This window comes from Macaca fascicularis, chromosome 7 (assembly GCF_037993035.2).
Source record: "Macaca fascicularis isolate 582-1 chromosome 7, T2T-MFA8v1.1".
NCBI classification, from domain to species: Eukaryota; Metazoa; Chordata; class Mammalia; order Primates; family Cercopithecidae; genus Macaca; species Macaca fascicularis.
Window position 1 is genome coordinate 126,092,738 of NC_088381.1, and position 27,197 is coordinate 126,119,934.

Here is a 27,197-nt window from a genome sequence, read left to right on the forward strand (position 1 = left end):
GGCATCCTGTGGTGTAGGGGCAGCGCTCTAGGCCTGGAATCCTTACGCGTCCCGTTGGGTTTAGCACGATGAGCTCCATCGGCACCGGGGTGAGTTTGCTGTCTCTGGGTGTGATAGTTTAACCTAAGGCTTGGGGTTGAAGGGAACTGGGACAGACCACAAGGGTTTCGCGGACCTGGGGTGCTCTAAGACCGCCTTCGGCTGGGTGGGCCACTTGCAGCTGTTTGGAGACCGGTCGTCTTTATCCCCTATATGCTAGGCCTGCGTCTCAGGTGACCATGACTCCTGAAGCTTTTCAGCCCAGGTGTAGCCGGCTTGGCGTCGCCGCGGTGAGGTTTGGAGCAGCTTTGGATTGCTGAGTCACTTTCTTCAGCCACTTAGGGAAACCGAAAGTGGAAACTCGTGGGGCTTGAAATAGTGTGTTCTCTTGAGAACCACCGAGGCAGTGAGATTTGAGATTCCACGGTCCGGAGATCGTGCTTTCTGTGGACTGCGTTTGCAGTTCCCAGGTTGCTGCTGATTCACGGGCCTTCTCTGTCTTTAAGTGTGCAGATCATCGACCGCTCAGTTTAAGAGTCACTGGAAACCCTGTCGGAACAGAACTAATAAAAATGATCTGAATAACTAAATCTGATGAATCCTTCAGTTTTTCCTTTGTCCTTGTTTTTCCTATACAAAGTACCTAACAGCACTTGTAGGCATTTATCCCGTAAACGTTTAAGTGGTTACTTAGGAACTTAACAGCTTCAGACTTTTGATAGACTGTTGAGGATTTTGCAGTGGGACTTGTTAACTTGTTTGGTTTTCCTTTGTTAAACGTATGTATATGTGCAGTTTACTCCTTTTATGTACTCTATATAGAAAATACAGTTTCTACAAGATTTATTGGTTATTTGCACTAGAGTTACTGAATAATGAGTTTCTCAGTTCCTCAATTTCTACTTAACAAGATTCTCATGCTCAGCCTTAAGTTCAAGTACTGGTGTTCTAAATTTGATAATAGGCAATTTATGTCTGGAATGGTTTAATCCATTCGGTTATGAATGCTAAAGTTCTGCCATACTTTTCTTAGATAAGTAAATGCTCAATAATAAATCTTGTAGCAAACTGACTTTGCAATTATATTATTACCTTCAATTAATAGTATTTCATTCTACAAACCTTTTAAAGAATACTTGATAATATAACCATGTGGGATATTTTAGTAACAATGGTAGGGTTAATGATCTGGGTTTAACAGATCAGGAGGCCGGGCGCGGTGGCTCAAGCCTGTAATCCCAGCACTTTGGGAGGCCGAGACGGGTGGATCACGAGGTCAGGAGATCGAGACCATCCTGGCTAACACGGTGAAACCCCGTCTCTACTAAAAAAATACAAAAAACTAGCCGGGCGAGGTGGTGGGCGCCTGTAGTCCCAGCTACTCGGGAGGCTGAGGCAGGAGAATGGCGTGAACCCGGGAGGCGGAGCTTGCAGTGAGCTGAGATCCGGCCACTGCACTCCAGCCTGGGCGACAGAGCGAGACTCCGAATCAAAAAAAAAAAAAAAAAAAAACAGATCAGGAAACAGACTCAGAAAGTACCACTGTTGAAGGCTTATCTTCTGTGTTCATTTCTCCCAAGAACTCCAGATATGAATAATTGTTTGTCTGCTTGACACGTCTGTCCACTTGATTGTTTATTTTGTACTGCATGTCAAAGTAGAGCTCTGGGTTTTCTCCTTACCTTGCCATTTTGCATCTACTACAGTCTTCAGCTCAGTGAATGGTCATATGAAAACATCTGTGATTCATCTTTAATTCCTTTTTTTACTTCCAGAACCAACGCTTTAGCAAGTTTTTTTTTTATTTTTTGAGATGGAGTCTTGCTCTGTCGCCAGGCTGGAGTGCAGTGGCACGATCTTGGCTCACTGCAACCTCCGCTTCCCAGTTCAAGCAATTCTCCTGTCTCAGCCTTCCGAGTAGCTGGGACTACAGGTGCACACCACCACGCCCAGCTAATTTTTGTATTTTTAGTAGAGACGAGGTTTCACCATGTTTGCCAGGATGGGCTCGATCTTTTGACCTCGTGATCAGCCTGCCTCGACCTGCCAAAGTGCTGGGATTACAGGAATGAGCCATCATGCCCGGCCTCGCAAGTTTATTTTTATTATTTTTATTTTTTTACTATACTCTGAAAAAGTATTCCCTTCTACCTCTTCTCTTGTCTAAGCTAGTACCACGATCTTTGGAACACCTCATCTTTGCTTCTGTTGTTCTCTCTAGAATTCATTTTCCACATAAAGCCAGAATGATGTTTTTTAAAATGTAGATCATACCACTCCCCCTGCTTAAATTCCTCGTTGCATTTAGAATAAAATACAAAGTCCTTATTGCAGCCTGGAAGACCCAACATAATTTGACCCACAGCTACCTCACTAACACAGTCTACTCTTCTTTCTGCTGCTTACAGTGCTCGGGACACAGTGACCTTACTTCTGTTTCTTGACTGTGCTAGCCTTATTTCTACCCTAAGATCTTTGTGCCAAATGCCAAGAAGGCTTTTCCTTCATATCTTAAATGGCTAGCTTCTTGTCATTTAGGTTTGACTCAGCCTAAATATTACTGCCCCAGAAGGCCTTCCCTGATGATGTAGTCTGTAGTAGTTCCTTCCATTGCTTTACTCTTTTATTTTCATCTTAGTGCCTTTTCTGATTTACTGCTGTATCTCTAGCACCTAGATTCATGTCTGATTTGAAATTGAAGGACTTAATGAATGAGTGATCACCTTTGTATTCCATGTAGTGGACTAACATAATAGATACTCATTAAGTGCTTGGTGAATGCCAAATGATTTGTTTGAAGTCTTTTAGTTTGTTAATTGCAGAGTTATGGTTACAAATTTAAATGTTCGAACTCCAGTGGTGGTTCTACTGCCCCATATTAATCTTTTTCAAAAATGAGTTTTGTAGTCTGTGTGAAAAGTGTTCTGACTTCACCTGGGACTTGTATCCATTACTCTTCAATAGCTGAAATCTAAGGTATATAGCTTTACCTTAGCTACTGTTGCTGCTCTGACAAATTTCCCTTTCCTCTCTTGAAAGCAAGGTCTTTGTTGGGATATAACATGTTCCTGATGCTTAAGCCATTTAGAGGGGAAGAAACTGTATGGTCATTACTGCCAAAGATACAAGCTTACTGTTGCCTTTTCTCCTTAAGTATGACCTGTCAGCCTCTACATTCTCTCCTGACGGAAGAGTTTTTCAAGTTGAATATGCTATGAAGGCTGTGGAGAATAGTAGGTAAGAAAATTTAACCAGGTATTACATGTCTCCTTTTATTTTATATTTTGGTGATTAGGCTTTGTTATGTTACTTTGGTACAAATTAGTATATGTCCCCAAATCTCTATTCATTTCTAGATCTCTTTCTAGGCCAGATGTTTTCCATGAACCCCAGTCCTGTATTTCTCGTTGATTCCAGGATTATCCACTTAGATTATCCATGTTGCAGAGTATATAAAATCACATTCATTATCATCTTTTTGTTTTCCATTTTCAAATTCTTGATTTGTATCATAGGCTTCCTTGGCCATTAGATTTGTGACCTTGTTATTTTTTATGTCTCATACATCTTGTGTTTTAAATGTCTTTTGCAATTAGTCACATGTTCGATTCAGCAAAGATTTTTTCTATGTCTGTTTCTCTTTTGAGACTTGAGTCTCACTCTGTCACCTAGGCTAGAGTGCAGTGGTATGATCTTGGCTCACTGCAACCTCTGCCTCCTGAGTTCAAGTGATTCTCTTGCCTCAGCCTCCCCAGTAGCTGGGATTACAGGCATGTGCCACCATTCCCAGATAATTTTTGCATTTTTAGTAGAGACGGGGTTTCGCCACGTTGGCCAGGCTGGTCTCAAACTCCTGGTCTCAAGTGATCCACTTGTCTTGCACTCCCAAAGAGTAGCCCCAGTCCTATATTTCTCATGATTACAAAGAGCTGGGATTACAGGTGTGAGCCACCACGACCAGCCTAAATATGATTTTTAAAAAGTCAGTTTTATGCAAAGATGAAATATTTTTAAAAGTTGAAACCTTAAAAACGAATGTGTTTTTTTCCTGAATGAAGAAAAAACGCAGCCAGGCGTGGTGGCTCACTTCTGTAATCCCAGCACTTTGGGAGGCTGAGCGGGGCAGATCACCTGAGGTCAGGAGTTCAAGACCAGCCTGGCCAACATGGTAAAACCCTGTCTCTACTAAAAAATAAAAAAATACAAAAATTAGCCGGGCATGATGGCACACGCCTGTAGTTTCAGCTACTTGGGAGGCTGAGGCAGGAGAATCGCTTGAACCTGGCAGGTGGATGTTGCAGTGAGGCGAGATTGCACCACTGCACTCTAGCTTAAGCAACAGAGACTGTCTCAGAAAGAGAAAAAGTGAGGAAAGTGCTTTTTCTTCTTTTTCTTTTTATAATGAGACATAGTTTCGCTCTTGTTGCCCAGGCTGGAGTATAACGGCGCGATCTTGGCTCACTGCAACCTCCGCCTCCTGGGTTCAAGCAGTTCTCCTGCTTCAGCCTCCCGAGTAGCTGGGATTACAGGCATGCACCGCCACACCCAGCTAATTTTGTATTTTTAGTAGAGACAGGGTTTCTCCATGTTGGTCAGGCTGGTCTCGAACTCCCAACCTCAGGTGACCCACCTGCCTCGGCCTCCTGAAGTGCTGGGATTATAGGCATCAGCCACCGTGCCCAGCCTAAAAGTTCTTCTTTTTAACGATCTATGTAACCTGTCTTTGATACACCAAAACTGAACAAATGATAGTTTCTTATTAAAAAAAAAATTATTCATTTTAAAAAAGAGACATGGTCTCACTGTGTTGCCTCAGCTGGTCTTGAACTTTTGGGCTCAAGTAATCCTCCTGCCTTGGCCTCCCAAAGTGATGGGATTACAGGTGTGAGTCACTGTGCCTGGCCTGTTATTCCTTTTTTTTAAAAAAAACTTTTTTTAGGGGCAGAACATAGGATCTTGCTTTGTCACCCAGGCTGCAATGCAGTGGTGTGATTACAGCTCACTGCAGACTCGACCTTCTGGTCTCGAGCTATTCTCCTGCCTCAGCCCTGCAAGGTAGTTAGGACTGCAAGCATGTGCCACCATGCCTGGCTAATTTTTTGTAGAGACAGGGTTTCACTGTGTGGCCCAGGCTGGTCTCAAACTCCTGAGCTCAAGTGATCCGCCTGCCTAGGCCTCCCAAAGTGCTGGTATTATAGGTGTGAGCCACTGCACCCAGCCGAAGTCTTTGAATTCTTTTGAAAATTATTGACCTTGAAGACTGCCTGAGTGGATCTCAGAGATTTCCAGATTTTCAAGAATGTTTTAAACATTGAGGAAGATGTTGAGTTGAGATAATTAAGACAGGCTTCCTGCTGAGCGTGAGCCACGCCTGTAATCCTAGCACTTTGGGAGGCTGAGGCAGGTGGATTGCCTGAGCTCAGGAGTTCGAGACCAGCCTGGGCAACACGGTGAAACCCCGTTTCTACTGAAAATACAAAAAATTAGCTGGGTGTGGCGGTGTGTTCCTGTAATCCCAGCTACTTGAGAGGTTGAGACAGGAGAATCACTTGAACCCGGGAGGTGGAGGTTGCAGTGAGCCAACATCGCGCCACTGCACTCCAGCTGGGGAGACAGAGCGAGACTCCATCTCCAAAAAAAAAAAGTGACAGAGTTTCAAAATGTTGGCCAGATGGGTCTTGAACTCTTGGCCTCAGGCAATCCTCTCACTTGGGCCTTCCAAAGTCCTGAGGTTACATTCTGACCTGTAGAGCTTGAGTTCAAGTAAGTTTGCAAACCTTTTGGGGAAATTCATTTAAATTAGCAGTGGTGAAGAGGAAATGTATTCTAGCATCCAGGATAACCTCAAAGACATGGAATAAAAAATGAACATGAGGTGTTTGAAGGTTGACAGTGAGGTAACTTCACTAGAGTACAGAATTTATAACAGGAAATTGAATATGCTCAGGGGGCTCTGTCAGACTCTTAGGAGTTTAAACTTGCAAGGGGAGCTATGGAAGACACCTAAAGTGTTGGGGAAGGAGTGTCAGAAATTCTTAGAAAATTTGTTGTGTGCATCTGTTCATTTTTCTGGGAAGAAATGCCATAGTTTCATCAGATTTTAAGAGACCTGTGAATGACACAATTCCCCTGCTTTTTAGGTTGTGGATCCCTTTTTAGATTATGACTGGCAAAATGAAACAAAGCTAGCAATTAGGCTGGTCTTAGATAAAATGGATTAGAGAAGTAGAAAAGATGCTGTAGTAATGTAGGCCTGAAATTATAAGGATCCCAATGCTGGTATAATTATTGTAAAGAAGTGGACATGAAGGAAATTTTGAAGAAAAAAAATTAATAGTAAATAGAAGCTCAACCTGGAGGATGTCGAGTTTGGTGATGCTGTTACCCAAAATAGAGAAGTTGTGCTGGTAGTCCCAGCTACTGAGACTAAGGTGAGAGGATCACTTGAGCTCCAGACTTCAAGTCAAGCCTGGGCAGTATGGCAAGACTCCATTTCTTTAAAATAAAAAAAAGAAGAGAAAGTTGAGATAATTTTACCAGAAAACTGTACAATCAAGCATTGCTTATTTTGTCTGTATTGTTTCCAATCAGAACTACCTTTATCAAAAAGGAACAGAACAATAAAGTGTAACACATTTTCATCTTGAAATGGCAACATGTAATTTCTCCACATTTTACTTAAGAGGTTGTGTGTGTGTGTGTGTGTGTGTGTGAGACAGGGTCTCACCCTGTTGCACAGACTGGGGTGCAGTGGTGCAATCTTGGCTCACTGCAGCCTCCACCTAACTGGGCTCAAGCAATCTCTCACCTCAGCCTCCCAGGAAGCTGGGACTACAGGCGTGTACCACCATGCCTGGCTAAGCCAGGTTTCGCCACGTTTCCCAGGCTGGTCTTGGACTCCTGGGCTTACGAGATCCTCCTGCCTCGGCATCCCAAAGTGCCGAGATTACACCATGCCTGGCTTTAAGAGGTTATTTTAAGATCTTTTTATTTTAAACAGTTGTAGCAGAACATATATTTTATTCTCTTATATACTTATTAGAAGCAATATGTTTATTATGGGAAAATTGGAAGAAAGAGATGAGCAAAAGGAAGAATAAATCATAATCCTTCTACCCAGAACAGTCACTGTTAACTTTTAAGTTTGTATCTAACCTGTCTTTTATATGTCTGTTATGTACCATTTTTAGTGGACATGAATTTATGTCATTTGTTTATAACATAATTATCATAAGTCAGACACTGCACCATATTGTGTTTCATTAGCATTTTTATACTTATATATTAATATATTTTTAGTCAAATGATGTACTAGATTCTGGAGGGAGGGTCACATGATATTTATATGGATTTAATGTATTTATTACACTTTAGTGTGTTTTCTCTTCCTGGTTTTCAAATGTTTTAAGGTATTTGGCATGCCTTTAAATGTTACTTATTTTGTTTTGTTTTTTTGTAAGTTTATGAAGTTTATTTTCAGTTAAAAAACTGATTTTCTTCTCCTTGTTTCAGTACAGCTATTGGAATCAGATGCAAAGATGGTGTTGTCTTTGGGGTAGAAAAATTAGTCCTTTCTAAACTTTATGAAGAAGGTTCCAACAAACGACTTTTTAATGTTGATCGGCATGTTGGAATGGTAAGGTAATGTTTTAAAATGTTCCTTTTTGTCTTGTCCAATTTCTTTTGAAGTAACTGATTGGAACAGATCACTGTGCAGTCACAAAAGTAATCAGAGCGAGTTACTGCATTGGTCCAGTTCACTGTCAAGTAGAAAGGCAGTATTCTCATAACCTTATTAGTGATGGGGGAAAATCCAAGTTGCTGAAAGAAGAGCAGGAGAGGGAGAGGGGTGGGGAGTATGTGTAGAAATGAGATCTTGGCAACACACATCACTGATGAAGGCATATGCTTGAGAGGTGAAGAATCTTTAGCTTTCTGTATCTCTTGTGGGGATCACTGTCACAGTAAAGATGCCATCAGATAGCAAACACCTTTATATAAGGTGGAACATCAGGAAAGGATGTTTAATGAAAAGGAAAAGTGAACACATCCATAATAGTTTCATAGGGCATCACTGAAATAAGTTATTCATGCAGTTGGTATCTAAGTTGTGAGGGACTAAATTGCAAGCCGAGCCATAAATACACTACTGGTATATACCACAGTTACCCTACATAGATGGCAGACTTGGCTTGTAAGAACCAATACCGGGGGAAAAAAAAAAAAAAGAATGAAATGATTCTAATCCGGCCACCTGAAAAGGAAAGGAAGAAAGGAGAATATTTGTATATTAGGTTCTATGCTGGGAGCTCTTTACATAAATTACCTTGTTTAATTTTGACAATCCAGTGAAGGTTATATCAATGTCATTTTGTTTCTTTTCTTTTTGGCTTGAGACAGAGTCTCGCTCTGTCACCCAGGCTGGATTGCCGTGGTTGCCATCTCAGCTCACTGCACTCTCTGCATCCTGGGTTCAAGCAATTTTCCTACCTCAGCCTCCCAGGTAGCTGGGACTATGGGTGCCTGCTACCATGCCCAGCTAATTTTTATGTTTTTAGTAGAGATGGGGTTTCACCATGTTGGCCAGGCTGGTCTTGAACTCCTGACCTCAAGTGATCATCCGCCTGCCTCAGCCTCCCAAAGTGCTGGGATTACAGGCGTGAGCCACTGCGCCCGGCCTCATGCCATTTTCACAGGTGAAAAACTAGATGCACAGTTAGTAAAGAAAAGCTGGGATTCAAACGTGGGTCTGCGTGTTACTCCAGAGCCCTTTCTAAATGAAAAGACACCTTATATGACCCACATCGTTCAGGTGATAGCTTTCTTATATCTAAGTGAGATTTAATGTTACACACAAACACAAAAGGTACTGGTAAAGTATAACCAGTAAACCATAAAGCTAATTTTTCTTCTTCAAAGATTATTTTATCTCAATATTTTTCTCCTGAACAGATTTTATTTTGCTGCAAATGACAGGATTTTATTATTTATTTATTTATTTGAGATGGAGTCTCGCTCTGTCGCCCAGGCTGGACTGCAGTGGCCGGATCTCAGCTCACTGCAAGGTCCGCCTCCCGGATTTACGCCATTCTCCTGCCTCAGCCTCCCGAGTAGCTGGGACTACAGGCGCCCGCCACCTTGACGGGTAGTTTCTTGTATTTTTTAGTAGAGACGGGGTTTCACCATGTTAGCCAGGATGGTCTCGATCTCCTGACCTTGTGATCCGCCCGTCTTGGCCTCCCAAAGTGCTAGGATTACAGGCTTGAACCACTGCGCCCGGCCATATTTTAATTTATTTTTTGAGGTGGAGTCTCTGTCGTCCAGGAAGGAGTGCAATGGTGCAATCTCAGCCCAGTGCAACCTCCGCCTCCTGGATTCAAGCAATTCTCCTGCCTCAGCCTCGCCAGTAGCTGGGATTACAGACATACGCTGCCACACCTAGCTAATTTTTGTATTTTCAGTAGAGATGGGGTTTCACCATATTGGTCAGGCTGGTCTCGGACTCCTGACCTCAAGTGATCTACCCGCCTCTGCCTCCCAAAGTGCTGGGATTATAGGCCTGAGCCACCGCACCCAGCCTAGCATTTTATTCTTTTTAAAGGATGAACAGTATTCCATTGTGTATATATACGTTTTCTTTTGATTTTTTGTGTTGTTGTACATATTTTTTTCGTTATCCGGGTACTAAGCCTAGGACCCAGTAGTTATTTTTTCTGATCCTCTTCCTCCTCCCACCCTGCACCCTCAAGTAGGCCCCAATGTCTGTTGTTCCTGTCTTTGTATCTATGAATTCTCATCATTTAGCTTCCACTTATAAGAGAGAACATGTGGTTTTTGGTTTTCTGTTCTTCTGTTAGTTTGCTAAGAATCATGCTGAACAGATTTATTATTGCCAGTGAAACTGATATGTTTTGATGAAATGTGCTAGATTGTAACCTAGCTAGTAGGAGGTGATCTTGTATATTTTTATGTAATAGAAAAAGTTTATGTTTTGAAAAAAATTATGCATAAATATATACACACACACGCAGGCCTTGCTCTGTTGCCCAGGCTTGAGTGCAGTGACATGATCATAGCTCACCGCAGCCTTGTGCTCCTGGGCTCAAGTGATTCTCCTGCCTCAGCCTCCCAAGTAGCTGTGACTACAAGTGTGCTACCACACCTGGATAACTTTTTGTTTGTTTTAAGAGATATGATCTTGCTGTGTTGCTCAGGCTGGTCTTGAACTCCTGGGCTCAAGCAATCCTCCTGCCTTAGCTTCCTGAGTTGCTGAGATTACAGGCATGAGCCAGTGTGTCCGGCCAACATTAGACATTGAGGAGGGTTGGAGAAAATTAAGGCTTAATATCCTCCCTCCTTCCACAGTTGTCATCTTCAAGTGATTTGAGAATTATGTGACTTTATAGTAAGCTTTCTCTAAAGCAATAGAAGATTCTTTAAGTGGTATAACTTACTGGCATGGGTTACCTTGGAGAAGTTATTCTAAACACCCATTTTCTTGTCTGCAAAACAAGGGTGATAATAGTACTTGGCACATACAGTTGTTGTGAGGTTAAAAATTATTATGTAAAATGTTTAACATGTAATGAGTGCTCAGTATCTCTTAGTAATTATTATTACTATTACTGGGTAGCATAGGAAAAAAAGGCTTTTAAAGATTTTGATACCACTTTTAAATTCTGTAACTGTCCTAGGCTAGAGGGTTTCAAATTTGGTTGGTTTATGGTACCGTAAGTGTCCCAGTAGTTTTTCTCATGGCTTCTCTAGGTTAAAAATACCTAATGGTTTCGTTTTTAAGTATTTAGGTCCAAAGAACTTAGTGTTTACATCCTAAAAACTTAGTAGCCATTTTTTAAAAAAATAAACATATAGTGAAAACTATTTTTATTTAAAAATTAAAATGTTTTATTTCATTTTAAGCAACCAAAATTTCTAGTATGTACACTGCACAACTTCCCAACTTGGGATGCAGCCCCTGTCATTTCCTGTTTCACACTGATTTTTGCACATTACTTACTTTTTTTCATAGCAACCACTAACAGACTAGCTTCTGAAAGATGTGAAGGCATTGAAAGGAATGTAGTAAAATGATCTAATGTTCAAACTGAACTACTTGGACATTTTTCTCCAAACTTAAAATATGCCACACTAGGCTGGGCGCAGTGGCTCACACCTGTAATCCCAGCACTTTAGGAGGCCAAGGCAAGGCGGATCACCTGAGGTCGGAAATTCAAGACTAGCCTGACTAACATGGAGAAACCCCGTCTCTATTACAAATACAAAAATTTGCCGGGCTATGGTGGCACGCACCTGTAGTCCCAGGTACTCGGGAGGCTGAGGCAGGAGAATAGCTTCAACCCAGGAGACCAAGGTTGTGGTGAGCTGAGATTGCGCCACTGCACTCCAGCCTGGGCAACAAGAGCAAAACTCTGTCTCAAAAAAAAAAGAAAAAAGAAAAATATGCCACACTAACATGTGATTTCACTGCAGTGCCTGAGGGCTTCTCGGCACATACGTAGTAACTGCAGTTCTGTTTTTTGTTTGTTTGTTTGTTTCAGATTCTGAAATGTTTTAAATTTCAGATTTTTGGATTAGATATCCTCAACCTGTAATAACTTTAGAGAAAAGATCAAAATTGGGGCAGGCACAGTGGCTCACACCTGTAATCACAACATTTTGGGAGGCTGAGGCAAGCTGATCACCTGAAGTCAGCAGTTCAAGACCAGCCTGGCTAACATGGCAAAACCAAACTCTGTCTCTACTAAAAATACAAAAATTAGCCAATTCCAGCTGCTGGGGAAGCTGAGGCAGGAGAATCCCTTGAACCTGGGAGGCAGAGGTTGCAGTCAGCCCAGATGGCGCCATTGCGCTCCAGCCTAGGTGACACAGTGAGACTCTGTCTCAAAAAAAAAAAAAAAAAAGATGAAATCTGACCAAGACCCATGGTTTTTTTTCTTTATAATGAGGTAGTAAATCAGGGGAAGAGGATTTATGATAGAAGTAGTCCTGAATATTGGCTAGGCATGGTGGCTCACGCCTGTAATCCAAGCACTTTGGGAGGCCGAGGTGGGTGGATCACCAGGTCAGGAGATCAAGACCATCCTGGCTAACATGGTGAAACCTTGTCTCTATTAAAAATACAAAAAAATTAGCCGGCGTGGTGGCGGGCGCCTGTAGTCCCAGCTACTAGGGAAGCTGAGGCAGGAGAATGGCGCGAACTAGGGAGGCGGAGCTTGCAGTGAGTGGAGATCAGGCCACTGCACTCCAGCCCAGGCAACAGAGCGAGACTCTGTCACAGAAAAAAAAAAAAAAAAGGAAATAGTCCTGAATATGAGCATTGGACAAAGCAATGAAGTTATACTTAGTAAATTTCTAAATTATAATTTCATACTCAAGCATCAAAATGCCTTGTAGAGAGCCTTTAAACCAAAGAAGTTTATTTTGAATGGTAATACTTGTTAAAAAAATTTAGTAAATCTTTAATAATTGCAGACTTTGATTTGTGATAGGAATGTGTTCCTCTAGTAAATTGGTGCTTTTTTTTCAGGCAGTAGCAGGTTTGTTGGCAGATGCTCGTTCTTTAGCAGACATAGCAAGAGAAGAAGCTTCCAACTTTAGATCTAACTTTGGCTACAACATTCCACTAAAAGTAAGTTGATAACATGTTGAGAAACCTTTTGGACAGTAATAGAAGTTTATTAATAAGCTCTTCTGCTTCCCTTCATAGCATCTTGCAGACAGAGTGGCCATGTATGTGCATGCATATACACTCTACAGTGCTGTTAGACCTTTTGGCTGCAGGTATGAAATTTTGTGAATTATTCAAAAGGCAGATCTGTACTATAGATAATTATTATGTTCCCCAGAATCTTAGCCTTTTACATACTTAAAAATAGGAATTCTTATCGAGAAGTATTAGGGCAATTATTAAATAAAACAGTGTACATAGAAACTACTTGAGGCTGGGTGCCATGGCTCACGCCTGTAATCCCAGTACTTTGGGAGGCTGAGGTGGGAGGATCCCTCGCGCCCAGGAGTATGAGACCAGCCTGGCCAACGTAGTGAGAACCTATCTCTACAAAAAAATTTAAAATTTAGCCAGGTGCCGTATCACATGCCTGTAGTCATAGCTACTTAGGAGCTGCTTGGGAGGATCATTTGAGCCCAGGAGTTCAATGGTAGAGTGAGTGAGTTGTGATCATACCACTGTACTCTAGCTGGGGCAATAGAGACTCTGCCTCTACAAAAAAAAAAAAAAAGAAAAGTTTGAATAGTGAAAAGGACTATATAGATCTGAAGTGATTATAAAACAAGGAACTGATAACAATGACTTTAATCTGATTATAATAAACTCTCTGGTATTAGTCCCTGATATTCTTAGGTAATTTTAAATATATGCTGTGTTAACATTAAGCAGCCAATTATACTTCAGTTTTCTCATTAATTTCCATCTGATATACTTTAAGCCTGTAGGTAATATGCTATTAAATGGAGATTATTTTTGGCAGTCAGTAATTAGTCCATACAAAATTACATCTCACAATTCCCATTAAGCACAGTTTTTCTTTCTGTTAAAGTGAAGTGCTGATACTTTATTTTGGGGTGAAGTGGGGATTCAGCTGCATAAAGACCTGCAATAGGTATAAATATTCAAATTTGGCTTCACAGAGAGGACTTATGACTAGATTTTTCTAAAATGAAAAGACATGTTTGGCTTATGACTTTAAAAAAAAAAAGTCAAACATGTTTGGTCAAAATAGTGCATATACTAACATCTGAGTGCTCAGCTGTAGTCCTACCTTTGAGTTGTTTATCATCAGTCATATTTAATTACTAAGACAGATATTAAAGAAAACTTGAGTTTTATTCTATTGGTAATGTTACATTAGTGTTTTATGTTTTGTTTTACTTTTTGAGACAATTGCTCTGTCACCTGAGCTGGAGTGCAGTGGTGCCATCATGGCTGACCGCAGCTTTCACCTCCTGGTTCAAGCGATGCTCCTACCTCAGCATCCCGAGTAGCTGGGACCACAGGCATGGGCTACGATGCCTGGCTAATTAATTTTTTTTTTTTTTTTTTTTTTTGGTAGAGACGGGGTCTCACCATGCTGCCCAGGCTGACATTAGTCATTCTTAAGCCTCTCACTTAAATTACATTATGAAACACTTTGCTTTCAGACTATGTAGAATACCTTTCAACTGAGCTCTGAGTTCATCAAACTTCTCTACTCTTTTCAAGGAAGTAAAAATAGTAGAGATAACTTTTTTTTGCCCATAACTTTTTTTTGTTTTTTTTTGAGATGGAGTCTCGCTCGTCGCCCAGGCTGGAGTGCAGTGGCACGATCTCGGGTCACTGCAACCTCTGCTTCCCGGGTTCAAGCCATTCTCCTGCCTCAGCCTCCTGAGTAGCAGGGATTACAAGCGCCTTCCACCACGCCTGGCTAATTTTTTTATTTTTAGTAGAGATGGGGTTTTGCCATGTTGGCCAGACTGGTCTTGAACTCCTGACCTCAAGTGATCCGCCTACCTTGACCTCCCAAAGTGTTGGGGTAACAGGCCTGAGCCACCGCGCCGGGCCAGAGAGAACTTTTTCAGTAAACATCTATTGGGCACTAAGTTAGTCATAGATGTGGAGACACAGGTGTGAAGTCACACTGATAAAATCTTAGAGGTGATATGATAAAGGGACAACAATTAGGGAACAGAATGTTTCTGGACAGGAGGCAAGGAAAAGAGTGTGAGCTGTAAGGAGACTTGGTAGTTGCAAGCACAGGAACTGGTATGAAAATATTTGGGCCAGAGATAGTTAAGTATGCTTGGTGTGTAGAGTATGAGGTTTAGAGATGATATTGAAGATGTAGGAAGGGGTCCAGTCATGTAAAAGTCTGTGTTCCATGCTGATTTTCAGCAAAGAAAATGTTGAAAGGCTTTAAAATAGTGACAATGAGCTATATATTCTGAAGGATAAGTCTCATATCAGGGTAGAAGATGGATGGAAATGACGGTAGGGATGGGAATTGAATAGTTAAAAATATTCCGCATATGAGATGATGTGTAAGATGATGCTGGTTTCTTTTCTACTCTAAGGCAAATATAGTCGTCCCTTGGTTTTTGTGGGGGATTGGTTTTAGGACCTCCCATGAATACCAGAATCCAAGGTTGCTGAAGTCCCTCATATAAAATGGTTAAGTATTTGCATATAACCTGTGCATATCCTCCTGTATATGTTAAGTCATCTCTAATTACTTGCAATACCTAATACAGTGTAAATAGCTGTTATACTATATCGTTTAGGGAATAATGACAAGAAAATCACAGTTGTTCAGTACAGAAGCAATGTTTTTTGAAAGTTTTCTATCTGTGGTTTGTTGAATCCATAGATGCAGAACTCATGGAAACAGTGCCCACTGTATGTTGCAATTTCAGAAAATCAGTATTTCATACAATCAGCTAATAGCCTAATTTGTTGAGCATAGAAAAATACACTGAACCAATTCTGATTATTGCAGAGAAATGACTGGCAGGATATTGGGAAATAGAATGAAGGGTAGAAAGGATTTTACATGGATTCAGTATACTCTCTGCCAGGAATTTTGTTCCCTTGACCTTTTTGTGTTTATGCCTTATTTTTTGGGCCCTCTCGTTAGTTTTGATTTTCATCTATCTTATCATTACTCCTTTCCCTGTACTGCTAGACTTTCTAGGAGACCTTAATCAGAAAGATTAATATTAAACAAACAAAAAAAGCTACATGAATTTTGAATAATCTCAAGTATGTACTAGTTTTAATTATTTGAAACCACTGTATGAAAGTACTGTGAGTTATATGTATATTAGTAATTTATCTCAGAAACAAAATATAATTGCATTTTAATCATTTTTTCAAAAATACTTTTATGTTATTGCTGTGGTTTAAGCTGTTTGTATACTTTTATGCAGTTTCATGTTAGGGTCTTACAGTGTGAATGACGGTGCGCAACTCTACATGATTGACCCATCAGGTGTTTCATACGTGAGTACTTTTGAATCATTTGAAATTCTATTTTAGTTTAATGGTATTTCATTAGCATTTAAGTCTCATTATAAGATTATATGAAATTTTAAAAAAACTCATTCAAGGAATTTTTTTTTTTTTTTTTTTTTTTTTTTTACAACAACCTCTTGTCCAACAGCATTTTTTTTTTTCCTTTTTGGTGGAACAGGATCTCACTCTGTGACCCAGGCCGGAGCACACTGGTGTGATCCAATGGCTCACGTTGGATCTGATGTTGATCTAACAACAGTTGCGTGAGCACAGCGGCTCACTGCAACCTCTGCCTCCCAGGTTCAAATGATTCTTTTGCCTCAGCCTCCCGGGTAGCTGGGATTACAGGTGTGCACCACCTGGCTAATTTTTTTGTATTTTTAGTAGAGACAGGCCTTTGCCACTTTGGCCAGACTGGTGTTGAACTCCAGGCCTCAAGAGATCTATCCACCTGGGTCTCCCAAAGTGGGAGTATTACAGGTGTGAGCCACCGTGCCCAACCATGTTTTCTTGTTTATCATTAATAACCGATACGAGGCAGAGGAAAGATTTGTTGTTTTCAGTATGTTATTTATAGAAGCTATACAGTGCATATAGTATTTTGAATATGTGATTTTCCTTTTTTACTATAAACACTGTCTTAAAACTGTATTTAATTTCTTCTTTTTTTTTTTTCCTCACTCTTGCCCAGGCTGGAGTGCAGTGACACAATCATAGCTCACTTCAGCCTCTTAACTTCGGGGCTCAGGCAATCCTCCTACCTAAGCCTCCCAAGTAACTGGGACTACAGGCCCATGCCACCATGCCTGGCTAATTTTTGTATTTTTTTGGTGTCTGTAGAGACAAGGTCTTTCCACGTTCCCAGGGCTGGTCTCAAACTCCTGGCCTTAAGCAATCCTCCTGCCTTGGACTCCCAAAGTGGTGGGATTACAGGCATGAGCGTCCATGTCCAGCCATGTCATCCCTTTTATTTTATTTATTTTTAAGATGGAGTCTCTGTCTCCCAGGCTGGAGTGCAGTGGCTCGATCTTGGTTCACTGCAACCTCCTTTGCCTCCTAGGTTCAAGTGATTCTCCTGTCTCAGCCTCCCAATTAGCTGGGATTACAGGCATATGCCACCACGCCTGGCTAATTTTTGTATTTTTAGTAGAGATGGGGTTTTGCCATGTTGGCCAGCTGGTCTCCAACTCCTGACCTCAAGTGGTCTGCCCACTCCAGTCTCCCAAAGTGCTAGGATTACAGGCGTGAGCCACCGCACTGGACCTAATTTTGTTTGAGACAACGTTGCGCTCTGTCGCCCAGACTGGAGTGCAGTGGCGCCAAACCTCTGCCTCCCCAGTTAAAGCAATTCTGCCTCAGCCTCCCGAGTAGGCTGGGATTAGAAGCATGCACCACCACACCCGGCTAATTTTTGTATTTTTAGTAGAGACGACGTTTCACCACATTAGCCAGGCTGGTCTTGAACTCTGGATCTCAAGTAATTCGCCCACCTTGGCCTCCCAAAGTGCTGGCATCACAGGCGTTAGCCACCTTGCCCTACCTTCCCTTTTAAAGAGAAGGTTTAAATGTGATTTCTAAGAGCTTTCCCTAAATTATTATTATTATTTTTTGGAGATAGTCTTGCTCTGTCACCCAGGCTGGACTGCAGTGGTATAATCTTGGCTCACTGTAACCTCTGCCTCCCGGATTTAAGGGATTCTCGTGCCTCAGCTTCTCTCAAGTAGCTGGGATTACAGGCCTGTATCACCACACCTGGCTAGTTTTTGTATTTTTAAAAGTAGAGACAGAGTTTCACCATGTTGCCCAGGCTGGTCTGGAACTCCTGGCCTCAAGTGATCCACATGCCTCGGCTCCCCAAAGTGCTGGGATTACAAGTGTGAGCCACCGCACCCAGCCTATTATTACCGCTTCTTAACTGTTTTCTTGAGATGGAGTCTCACTCTGTTGCCCAGGCTGGAGTGCAGTGGCGTGGTGTCTGCTCACTGCAACCTCCGGCTCCCAGATTCAAGTGATTCTCCTGCCTCAGCCTCCCTAGTAGCTGGGATTACAGGCACCTGCCACCACAGCCAGCTAATTTTTTTGTATTTTTAGTAGAGACGGGGTTTCAGTATGTTGGCCAGGCTGGTCTCCAACTCCTGACCTGAGGTGATCCACCTACCTCGGCCTTCCATAGTGCTGGGATTACAGGCATGAGCCGCTGCGCCTGGCTGTGCATCCTTTTCTTTAAAAAAATTTACAAAATAAAAACATTGGGGTTTAGAATACTGAACTCATAGGAATTAACTTTATTTCTGTGTCTCAGGAATATATAATTTCATTTTTCATTTTCATAGTGCTAAAATCTTTCCCATTCATGTTCCCCAAAATGTCTCAAAGTGTATATGATTACGCAATTTAAATATTTTTGGATATACCTCTATTAAAAATAGAGGTAGTTTTAGAATTGTTTGGTATTTTAATATTTTTGAGCCCTTTGGCATTCATCAGAATGTGTTTGACTATACTTTTCCATACTTGCTTTTAAAAGTCTTTTAACATCCTTTCACTAGGTTATAAATAGAAACATTAGTAGTCATTAATTATATATGATAGCATACTAATTCAGTGATTATATATATATTTTTTCTAAATAGGGTTATTGGGGCTGTGCCATTGGCAAAGCCAGGCAAGCTGCAAAGACGGAAATAGAGAAGCTTCAGGTAATAATTAATGCTTGAATTTTTACTACATTGTCATCCTAATGCAGTGAAATTTTATCGCCACAGACATTTCAGTCTAAGGCAGGGATGTCCAATCATTTGGCTTCCCTGGGCCACACATAAAATACACCAACAGTGATGCTAGCTGATGAGCTTAAAAAAAAAAATCTCGTAACGTGTTAAAGTTTGAATTTGTGTTTGGCTCTGCGCCCTGTGGCTGGAGAAGCTTGGTTTAAGGATATAGTGTGGTTTGATGTTTAGAGTAGAGCTTTATGAGGCTGCTAAGTCACTGAATGTGAAAGCTGATAACATATCTACAGAGTTGTGTTATACATCCCTTTATGATTTTTAATAACTGCTATAAAGCCTCAATCTAGAAAAACGCAGCTTTTGATGAGATTTCACAAAATCCTTGAAACCTATTTATGAATCTATGTGAGCTCTAGTTTGAAAATTTTAAAATTTTGAGTTAATAAAAAGTTCTATTTTTCCTATATTCTTTCTTTCTTTGGAACACAGCTTTTATGTCTGGCTGTGCTCCACTGGTTCTCTTAACTTTGCTTCTAGCCACATAAGGCATAAATTTTAGCCTATACTCTTACAACTACCCACTTATTTTTTCACAACATACAGCTATTAGTGTGAAAAAGTTTTCTTAAAAGCTTGGTTTTCCTTTTAGCCATACATTGATCAACTTAAAGACTTCATGGATACTGTTTCAGTATTATTGATGACCTGTCAGAAACTTGCCTAAAAAGCAGACGTACAATTTATCAGTGTTTTGGTAAACTGAAGTGAGATAAAATTTCACATACATTTAAATGTTAATGCTGTACTAGAATCTTTCTCAACTACTCATTCAACTTATTTAAGACCAGCTTCTAGAAAATATTTATTCGCGCTTGGCATTTATACAATGCTGAGTTCTAGAACCATCTATAAAGCCTAATCTGTTTCGTATTTTAGTAAAGTTGACAAAAGGATCTTAGAGGTCATTTAGCCCAAGCTCAACTGCAGATTAAACTGCATAGGACCACAGAATCAGCTGGTTCTGAACAGTATCCAGACCTTATGAGTCTTAGACCTACGTTCTTTTCCATTGCACACTTACTAGTCTGATGCTAGGTTCCTATCTTCTACTCTTTTCCTATTGTTTTCATCTCTCCATACTATTATATGGAAATTTGAAAATTAGAATATTTATACTAGTTGAGGGGGATTACCCCTGTAATACCCTACCAGTTTGGTAGGCCAAGTTGGGAGGATTGCTTGAGCCCAGGAGTTCCAAGACCAGGCTAGGCAAAAGAGTGAGACCCTATCTCCTAAAACAGAATGTTAGCGAGGTGAGGTGGTATGTACCTGTAGTCCTAGCTACTTGGGAGGCTGAAGCAGGAGGACTGTTTGAGCCCCAGGAGTTGGGGGCTACAGCGAGCTGTGATCACGTCACTGCACTCCAGCCATGGCGACAGAGCGACACCTTATCTCAAAAAAATAAAGGAAATTAGAATATTTAGAGCAGTTACTATCTTTCTGTAGTTAAATCCTAGTAAGGAATGGGAAAAACAGTAAGTCCCAGACAAAAATCAAGAAAAAAAATCACTTTAATTGAGGAACACTTACAGTTTGTGACAAAATTATGCTGTGAATCAGGTGTTACAAATTATGGCCCACTGCCTGCTTTTGTGTAAGTTTTATTGGAACACAGCTACATTCAGTCATGGCTACTTACAGAAAATACAACAGTAGACTATAACATTTGGAACAGGGAACAGAAACCAGAGCCATACAGCTAATAAACCTGAAAATATTCACAAGTTGATGCTTTACAGAATCCATCTGCTGACCCCTGCTCTGTATCATTGTTCTCTTCTGATGGTTTACCAAAAAATAAAAACTTTACAAACATATGTAAAAATATATTTGCCATTTAAAATGTGCTTTTCAAGTTTGACTTTGTAGGATGCAGTTAATTCACTAAATACAGAACTTAACCAATAAGGGCAAAAATTTAAAGATCAGTATTCTTTCCCTTCCTGTGATCACCCTCAATTTAACATGAAGAACTGTAAACATCATAAGCTTACAACAAACTCATCTAGTTAGACTTCAGTTAACCACTTACACATCCCCCTCCCCTATAAACTATTTGAAAAAAGCTGCAGGCATATTGCATCTCTAAATACTTTATTCTCTTTACACCATTATCAGACCCAAGTATCATCTAATAGTCCATAATCAAACTGCCTGAGCAATTTCTACACTGCCTTTTTAACTGTTTCAAACTGTCGAGGTTCACATTTGCTTCCTTAGATCTTTTAGTCTTTTTCTTCCCCAAAATATTTCTTTAAGAGTCTATGCCACTTGCCTTTAGTTGTACCCAAATAATGGTTTATCTATTTCCTAAGATTAGTATTCTTAAATTTAAATTTAGTGTTTTGTTGTTGTCATTGTTCCTTCTTCCTCATGTGGTTGTGCAGGCATAGCTTGAGCATCCAGATTTCAAAATTGAAAAAGAAAAAAAGATAATCTAGCTTAAATATATAGTAGTTCAATCACCTAAAGTCTAGACTGCTGTATGAGCACCTGTTATCTTTCACTATATTCCATCATCCCTCAATGTATCCACAATAGATGAAGGGCAGTTTGCGCAAACATTGTTTTGATCCTGTCATGTCTGTTCAGAAATGCCTGTCTATTCAGAAACCTGTGTCTGATAATAAAATCTTGCACTGGTTACTATCAAAACCTAACGACATACAGACTCCTCAGCTAGGCCCTAGGGGTACTTTTCTACCTTGATTTCCAAGTGTTCAATGAAAGAATGCTTAATTCTAATTTGGAAAAAAGCTTTTGGCTTCCCACTTCTGCTTTATATGTTCATCTCTCTTGAAATCCAATCCAATCCAATCTATATTCTAAGAACCTGCTCAAATCTTGGTTCTTCAAAGCTTTCCCTGGTATTTTGCATTTTTGCTTTGAATAGTTCCACAAAGGATGATTTGTTACTCCTTCCTTCATCTTTCTGTATCTTGCATATAGTAGACATTAATGATTTGTTTGCATTTTATTAGCCTAAATTGGCTATAAAGAGAATCAGATGTCTTCTCCAGTCGTTCAAACTTCAGGTCAGACTTCAGATTTATAGGTGGCTGTGGATTTTTATAATTTTATCACAAAGTTAGTGGTAACTATAGGATATCTCGGAATATCTTTTTTGGTGTATAAACTTTTTTTTTTTTTTTTTTTTTTTGAGACGGAGTCTCTCTGTCGCCCAGACTAGAGTACAGTGGCGTAATCTCGGCTCGCTACAACTTCTGCCTCCTGGGTTCAAGAGATTCTTATGTCTCAGCCTCCTGAGTAGCTGGGATTACAGGGGCGCACCACTTCCATGCCTGGCTATTTTGTAGAGGCAGGGTTTCACCATGTTGGTCAGGCTGGTCTTGAACTTCTGACCTCAGGCAATCTGGCTGCCTTGGCCTCCCAAAGTGCTGGGATTACAGGCGTGAGCCACTGCGCCTGGCCTGGCGTATAAATTTCAAAACATTAAAATATGAATCAGGAAACTTCGATTCTGGTCTTTTTCAGACTTCAGGTTATTTTCCTTGGTTTTATATCTGAGTATAAAAGTGAAAATAATTACACAAGTGGAAAATGTTCTTCTGATGAATATACATTTTATTTTCTGTAGATGAAAGAAATGACCTGCCGTGATATTGTTAAAGAAGTTGCAAAAATGTAAGTTGAAATTTTTCTTACCATCCACAAAAATATTTCACTTGACCTTTGCATATATATATTACATTAATCCTAAGAGGCTGTTTTCCTGTAAAATAACTTAGTGTGTTTTAGAAGGTAAATTTAACATTCTAAGAAGCCTCATGAAGGAGGAAAATGTTTTCAAGCCACATTTTTTAGTAGTAATGAATAGGATGGGAAAAATAGCTTTTGACAAACTCCTGTTACAGGTTAAGGACATATAATGTACCATTAGGGCCTTAATTTGTTAGCTCCCAACTTCTCAAATCTCTTAAGTACTAATAATAATAATCTTAGATTGCCTCTAAGAATGCTTACAAACTTTACAGGTTTACAACTAATTTCCATACATGATCCACGAAGCTGGCTCATTTACATAATCTGTTTATTTGGGAAAGATGTGTTTCACTTTTTCAGGTTTATTATAAAAGTTCCTATAACAAGGTAAGAGCAGTATTACAAAACATTTCAAAAACTAGCTTAAGAAACCCTGAATAGTTGATGACAGGTATGTAAACTAGAATACTATTAATATGTAACAGGTATTTAGACAGTAAGCAATAAAAAAGTCAATTAACCTGGGTAGTGATGTTTCAAAAATTTTTTTATTCTTCTAGATAAAAGAGTGTAGACATTTGGTATTACAAAGATGCCAACAAAACACGTTGTATAGCCAGCTTTTTAGATTCAAAAGTTATATTCAGATAATTCATAACACCTCTAACTATTCCACATTAGAACTACATGAACAAGGTCTAGTCAATCAGCTCTCTGTACGGTAGTGTCTCAGGTTTTACATCTAACAATACAAGGAAGAAAAAAAATTCCAATGGGCTCTATTGTATAATAAACATACCATTTACATGACACTCAGTCTCTTATAAACTGGTCCATCATTACTGCTACTGCCTTTACCCCTTCTGCTTCCTCCTCCCCTCCGCCCTTCCAGTTTCAGTTGTGAAGCAGGCAGAAGCCATTCTAATGGCAACATTAGGAACCAACATACAGCAGAACTGCTAAGAAAGGAAGTCATTTATCTTCCTTGAATTGTGTAGTATTTTATCATGATATACTCTGTTTCCTTCACTGAACCAATCCTTTGAAGTGCTTCTGGAAGTCAGTTCTTGCCATCTTTTATATTTAGGTATAATGGTAGTCATCTATTAAGTGTTCCATGTTAGGAAAGCCATCCCTTCTTCATTTAAGAAAATGGAGCAGCATGTTATCTTTTACTTAGTTCTAAAAAATTGAGATCCTCTCGTATTATAGCAAGGTTTTAGAAGACCCTCCAAAAAGTAAGGTGTGTAACTCAGTGGAAAGTATTAGATAAAAGCTATACTCTGCTACTGTACTTAATTTCTTGATTTTTTTTTTTTTTTTTTTTTTTTGAGATGGAGCCTTGCTCTGTTGCCCAGTCTGGAGGGCAGTGGCACAATCTTGGCTCACTGCAAGCTCCACCTTCCATGTTCAAGCAATTCTCCTGCATCTGCCTCTGAAGTAGCTGGGATTACAGGCACCCACCACCACGCCTGGCTAATTTTTGTATTTTTAGTAGAGACGGGCTTTACCATCTTGGCCAGGCTGGTCTTGAACTCCTGACCTTGTGATCCACCCGCCTTGGCCTCCCAAAGTGCTGGGATTATAGATGTGAGCCACTGCACCTGGCCTCTTGATACTTTTTATGTTACTTTAATATGTTGCATGGCAGTGCCTCCTTCTTTGCTGTAATTTGTAAAGTACTACAATGTGAAGGCCAGGTTTTGTGGCATATAAGCCATTATAAAATGGACAAGGAGCTTAAAAAGACTACTGCCAAGAAGCTGTAGGTTGAAGAGACCATAATAATTGCAAACAAATTAGTTGGTTTTACTTATTTATTTGAAACAGAGTCTCAATCTCCTGACCTCATGATCCGCCCACCTCTGCCTCCCAAAGTGCTAGGATTACAGGCACGAGCCACTGTTCCCAGCCAATTAGTTGGCTTTAAAAATATTAAAATTAATGGGACAAAAAATAAATTTCCTAAGAGGGCACAGTTAATGACACTTCTTCCTAGTGAATCCATTTTCTTTATGAGGTATTTTTTATAGTTATATCTTTTGTTTTTTGAGACGGAGTCTCTCTCCGTAGCCGAGGCTGGAGTGCAGTAGTGTGATCTTGGCTCACTGCAACCTCTGCCTCCTGGGTTCAAGTAATTCTCTTGCCTTAGCCTCCTGAGTAGCTAGGATTACAGGCACCCACCACCACACCCAGCTAATTCTTGTATTTTTAGTAGAGACAGGGTTTCACCATGTTGGCCAGGCTAGTCTCAAACTCCTGACCTCAAGTGATCCATCAGCCTTGGTCTCCCAAAGTGTTGGGATTACAGGTGTGAGCCACTCACTGCACCCACCCAAGTTATATCTCTAAAGCAATGGGCAAAAATAAACTGAACTTGGGTTGATTAGATATATTGATTATTTGTTGGGAGAGCAAATGTTTCATTTCAGTCCCTGTGTAATTTGTCTTCTCTAATGTTAAATGCTATGTAGAATGTGTCTGTGTAATTTTATAATTTTATTATGGATGGACATTCTAATTTGTACTGACTATGGGTCTGTGAACTACTACAATGTTTGGAGGTTACCAAAATCTTACCTTTCCCTTTTCTGTTCTAGAATTTACATAGTACATGATGAAGTTAAGGATAAAGCTTTTGAACTAGAACTCAGCTGGGTTGGTGAATGTAAGTTATTTTTGTACATTTATTTGCCTTAGGAATTATCTGTACCACAGCTAATTTACAACTGAGAGTCCTTTCTAAAATAATGAAAGCTAAAACAAATTTACTAGGTTGTCTAAATGAAGGGAAAGTTCTGCTTAATAATTGACTTAAGCTGTGAACAGGTTATTTTTTGAAACATCCATTTCATGGTTTTAAAGATACTATGCTATAAATTAATGCTCAGGATTTATAAATCATAGCATAATTTACTTTCATTTCCATAAGAACTTAATGTGTAGGCACATATAATCTCATGTGGAAGCAGCACACTAAAATATTTGAGTATTACTCATAGTACAACTTTGCAACCCTAGGTGAGGCAGATCTGTGGATTGGGTAGATCCTGTGGTATACTGCAAGTTACAATACAGTACTCAATTTAAAATTCATTTACATATGTGGCTTCATTTACAGTAACTAATGGAAGACATGAAATTGTTCCAAAAGATATAAGGGAAGAAGCAGAAAAATATGCTAAGGTAAGCCACAGCACAAAAACTTCTCTTGGCCAGGTACAGTGTGGGGAATCACTTAGCCCAGGAGTTCAAGACCAGCCTGAGCAGCACAGCAAGACCCCATCCCTAATTTAAAAACAAACAAAACAAAAAAACTCCTCTAACCAAAATTGTGTTGAATAATATAAATCAACTTGGGTGGCTTCTATTAAATATCACTAATAGTTCAGTTGAACTAAGAATAGAAATTTTCTAGGTTATCTCTAGTGGGTACAGTTGCCTTGGTTCCAAAAAAATTGTGGGGGGTTTAGAGTGCAAAGAGTTTTTTTAGGACTTTTAAGTATATGTTCTTTTTTTTTTTTTTTTTGAGACAGAGTCTCGCTCTGTCACCCAGGCTGGAGTGCAGTGGCACCATCTCTGCTCTGCAACCTCTGCCTCCAGGGTTCAAGCAATCCTGCCTCAGCCTCCCCAGTAGCTGGGATTACAGGAGCACGCTGCCACACCTGGCTAATTTTTGCATTTTTGGTTTCACCAATAATACAGAGACGGGTTTTCACCAGGCTAGTTTCAAACTTGACCTCAGGTGATCTGCCTACTTCGGCCCCAAAAGTGCTGGGATTACAGGCTTGAGCCACTGCACCTGGCCTCTTAAGTATACATTCTATCAAAGATACAGTCATTGCATGTTAGAGCAACATTTGCTTAATTATCTTTGTGCAGGTATCTTTTTTTTTTGAGACAGAGTCTCAAAAATCACCTTTAGTCTTTTTTTATTTTTTGAGACAGAGTCTCACTCTGTCACCCAGGCTGGAGTGCAGTGGCCGGATCTCAGCTCACTGCAAGCTCCGCCTCCCGGGTTTACACCATTCTCCTGCCTCAGCCTCCCCAGTAGCTGGGACTACAGGCGTCCGCCACCTCGCCCGGCTAGTTTTTTTGTATTTTTAGTAGAGACGGGGTTTCACTGTTAGCCAGGATGGTCTCGATCTCCTGACCTCAAGATCCGCCCATCTCCGCCTCCCCAAGTGCTGGGATTACAGGCTTGAGCCACAGCGCCCGGCGTTGCGTGGGTATCTTATTCTAGAACTGTTCATTCAGTTACAAGTAAAGGAATTTAACCACTTAACTCAAGTGGTTGTAGCTTAACTTGCCCACAGGTATGGGATATAACAATTTTAAAAATCATTTTTAAACACCTATTTTCTCTTAACAGGAATCTCTGAAGGAAGAAGATGAATCAGATGATGATAATATGTAACATTTACTCCAGCATCTATTGTATTTTAAATTTCTACTCCAGTCCAATGTAACTATTTAGCCCTGGATTATACATACTGTCCAATTTTCATTAAATTTTTGTCTTATAACTATTGAAGTTTGGTTAATATCTGCTTTACAAAATTGGTGGAGGTAAATGGGGACATTTACTCAATTTTAAAATATAGATTTATGACTACTGAAAA

General features: G+C 40.1%; 1 protein-coding gene across 5 annotated transcripts; it reads left to right on the forward strand.

Moving 5' to 3' along the window:
* PSMA3 (proteasome 20S subunit alpha 3) lies at positions 1–27,105 on the forward strand. Of its 5 annotated transcripts, none has more exons than XM_005561360.4 (11): positions 1–89; positions 3,194–3,276; positions 7,552–7,675; positions 12,587–12,688; positions 12,767–12,840; positions 15,979–16,051; positions 18,697–18,762; positions 22,451–22,497; positions 25,176–25,243; positions 25,697–25,761; positions 26,948–27,105. In XM_005561360.4, the coding sequence occupies exons 1-11, from the start codon at positions 69–71 to the stop codon at positions 26,990–26,992; spliced, it is 768 nt and encodes a 255-aa protein (XP_005561417.1). In that variant the 5' UTR covers positions 1–68; the 3' UTR covers positions 26,993–27,105. The 5 variants fall into 5 exon arrangements, with proteins under 5 accessions (XP_005561417.1, XP_073853565.1, XP_065404932.1 ...); XM_073997464.1 differs by having other exon boundaries at positions 7,557–7,675; XM_065548860.2 differs by lacking the exon at positions 18,697–18,762.
* The last annotated feature ends 92 nt before the right edge of the window (positions 27,106–27,197 follow it).

Excerpts from the sequence above, each read along its gene's own strand:
- PSMA3 (XM_005561360.4), top strand. The coding sequence starts at position 69 with ATGAGCTCCATCGGCACCGGG. Across the intron at positions 3,277-7,551 it reads AAGGCTGTGGAGAATAGTAG|TACAGCTATTGGAATCAGAT; the intron begins GTAAGAAAATTT and ends TCCTTGTTTCAG. Across the intron at positions 16,052-18,696 it reads ACCCATCAGGTGTTTCATAC|GGTTATTGGGGCTGTGCCAT; the intron begins GTGAGTACTTTT and ends TTTTCTAAATAG.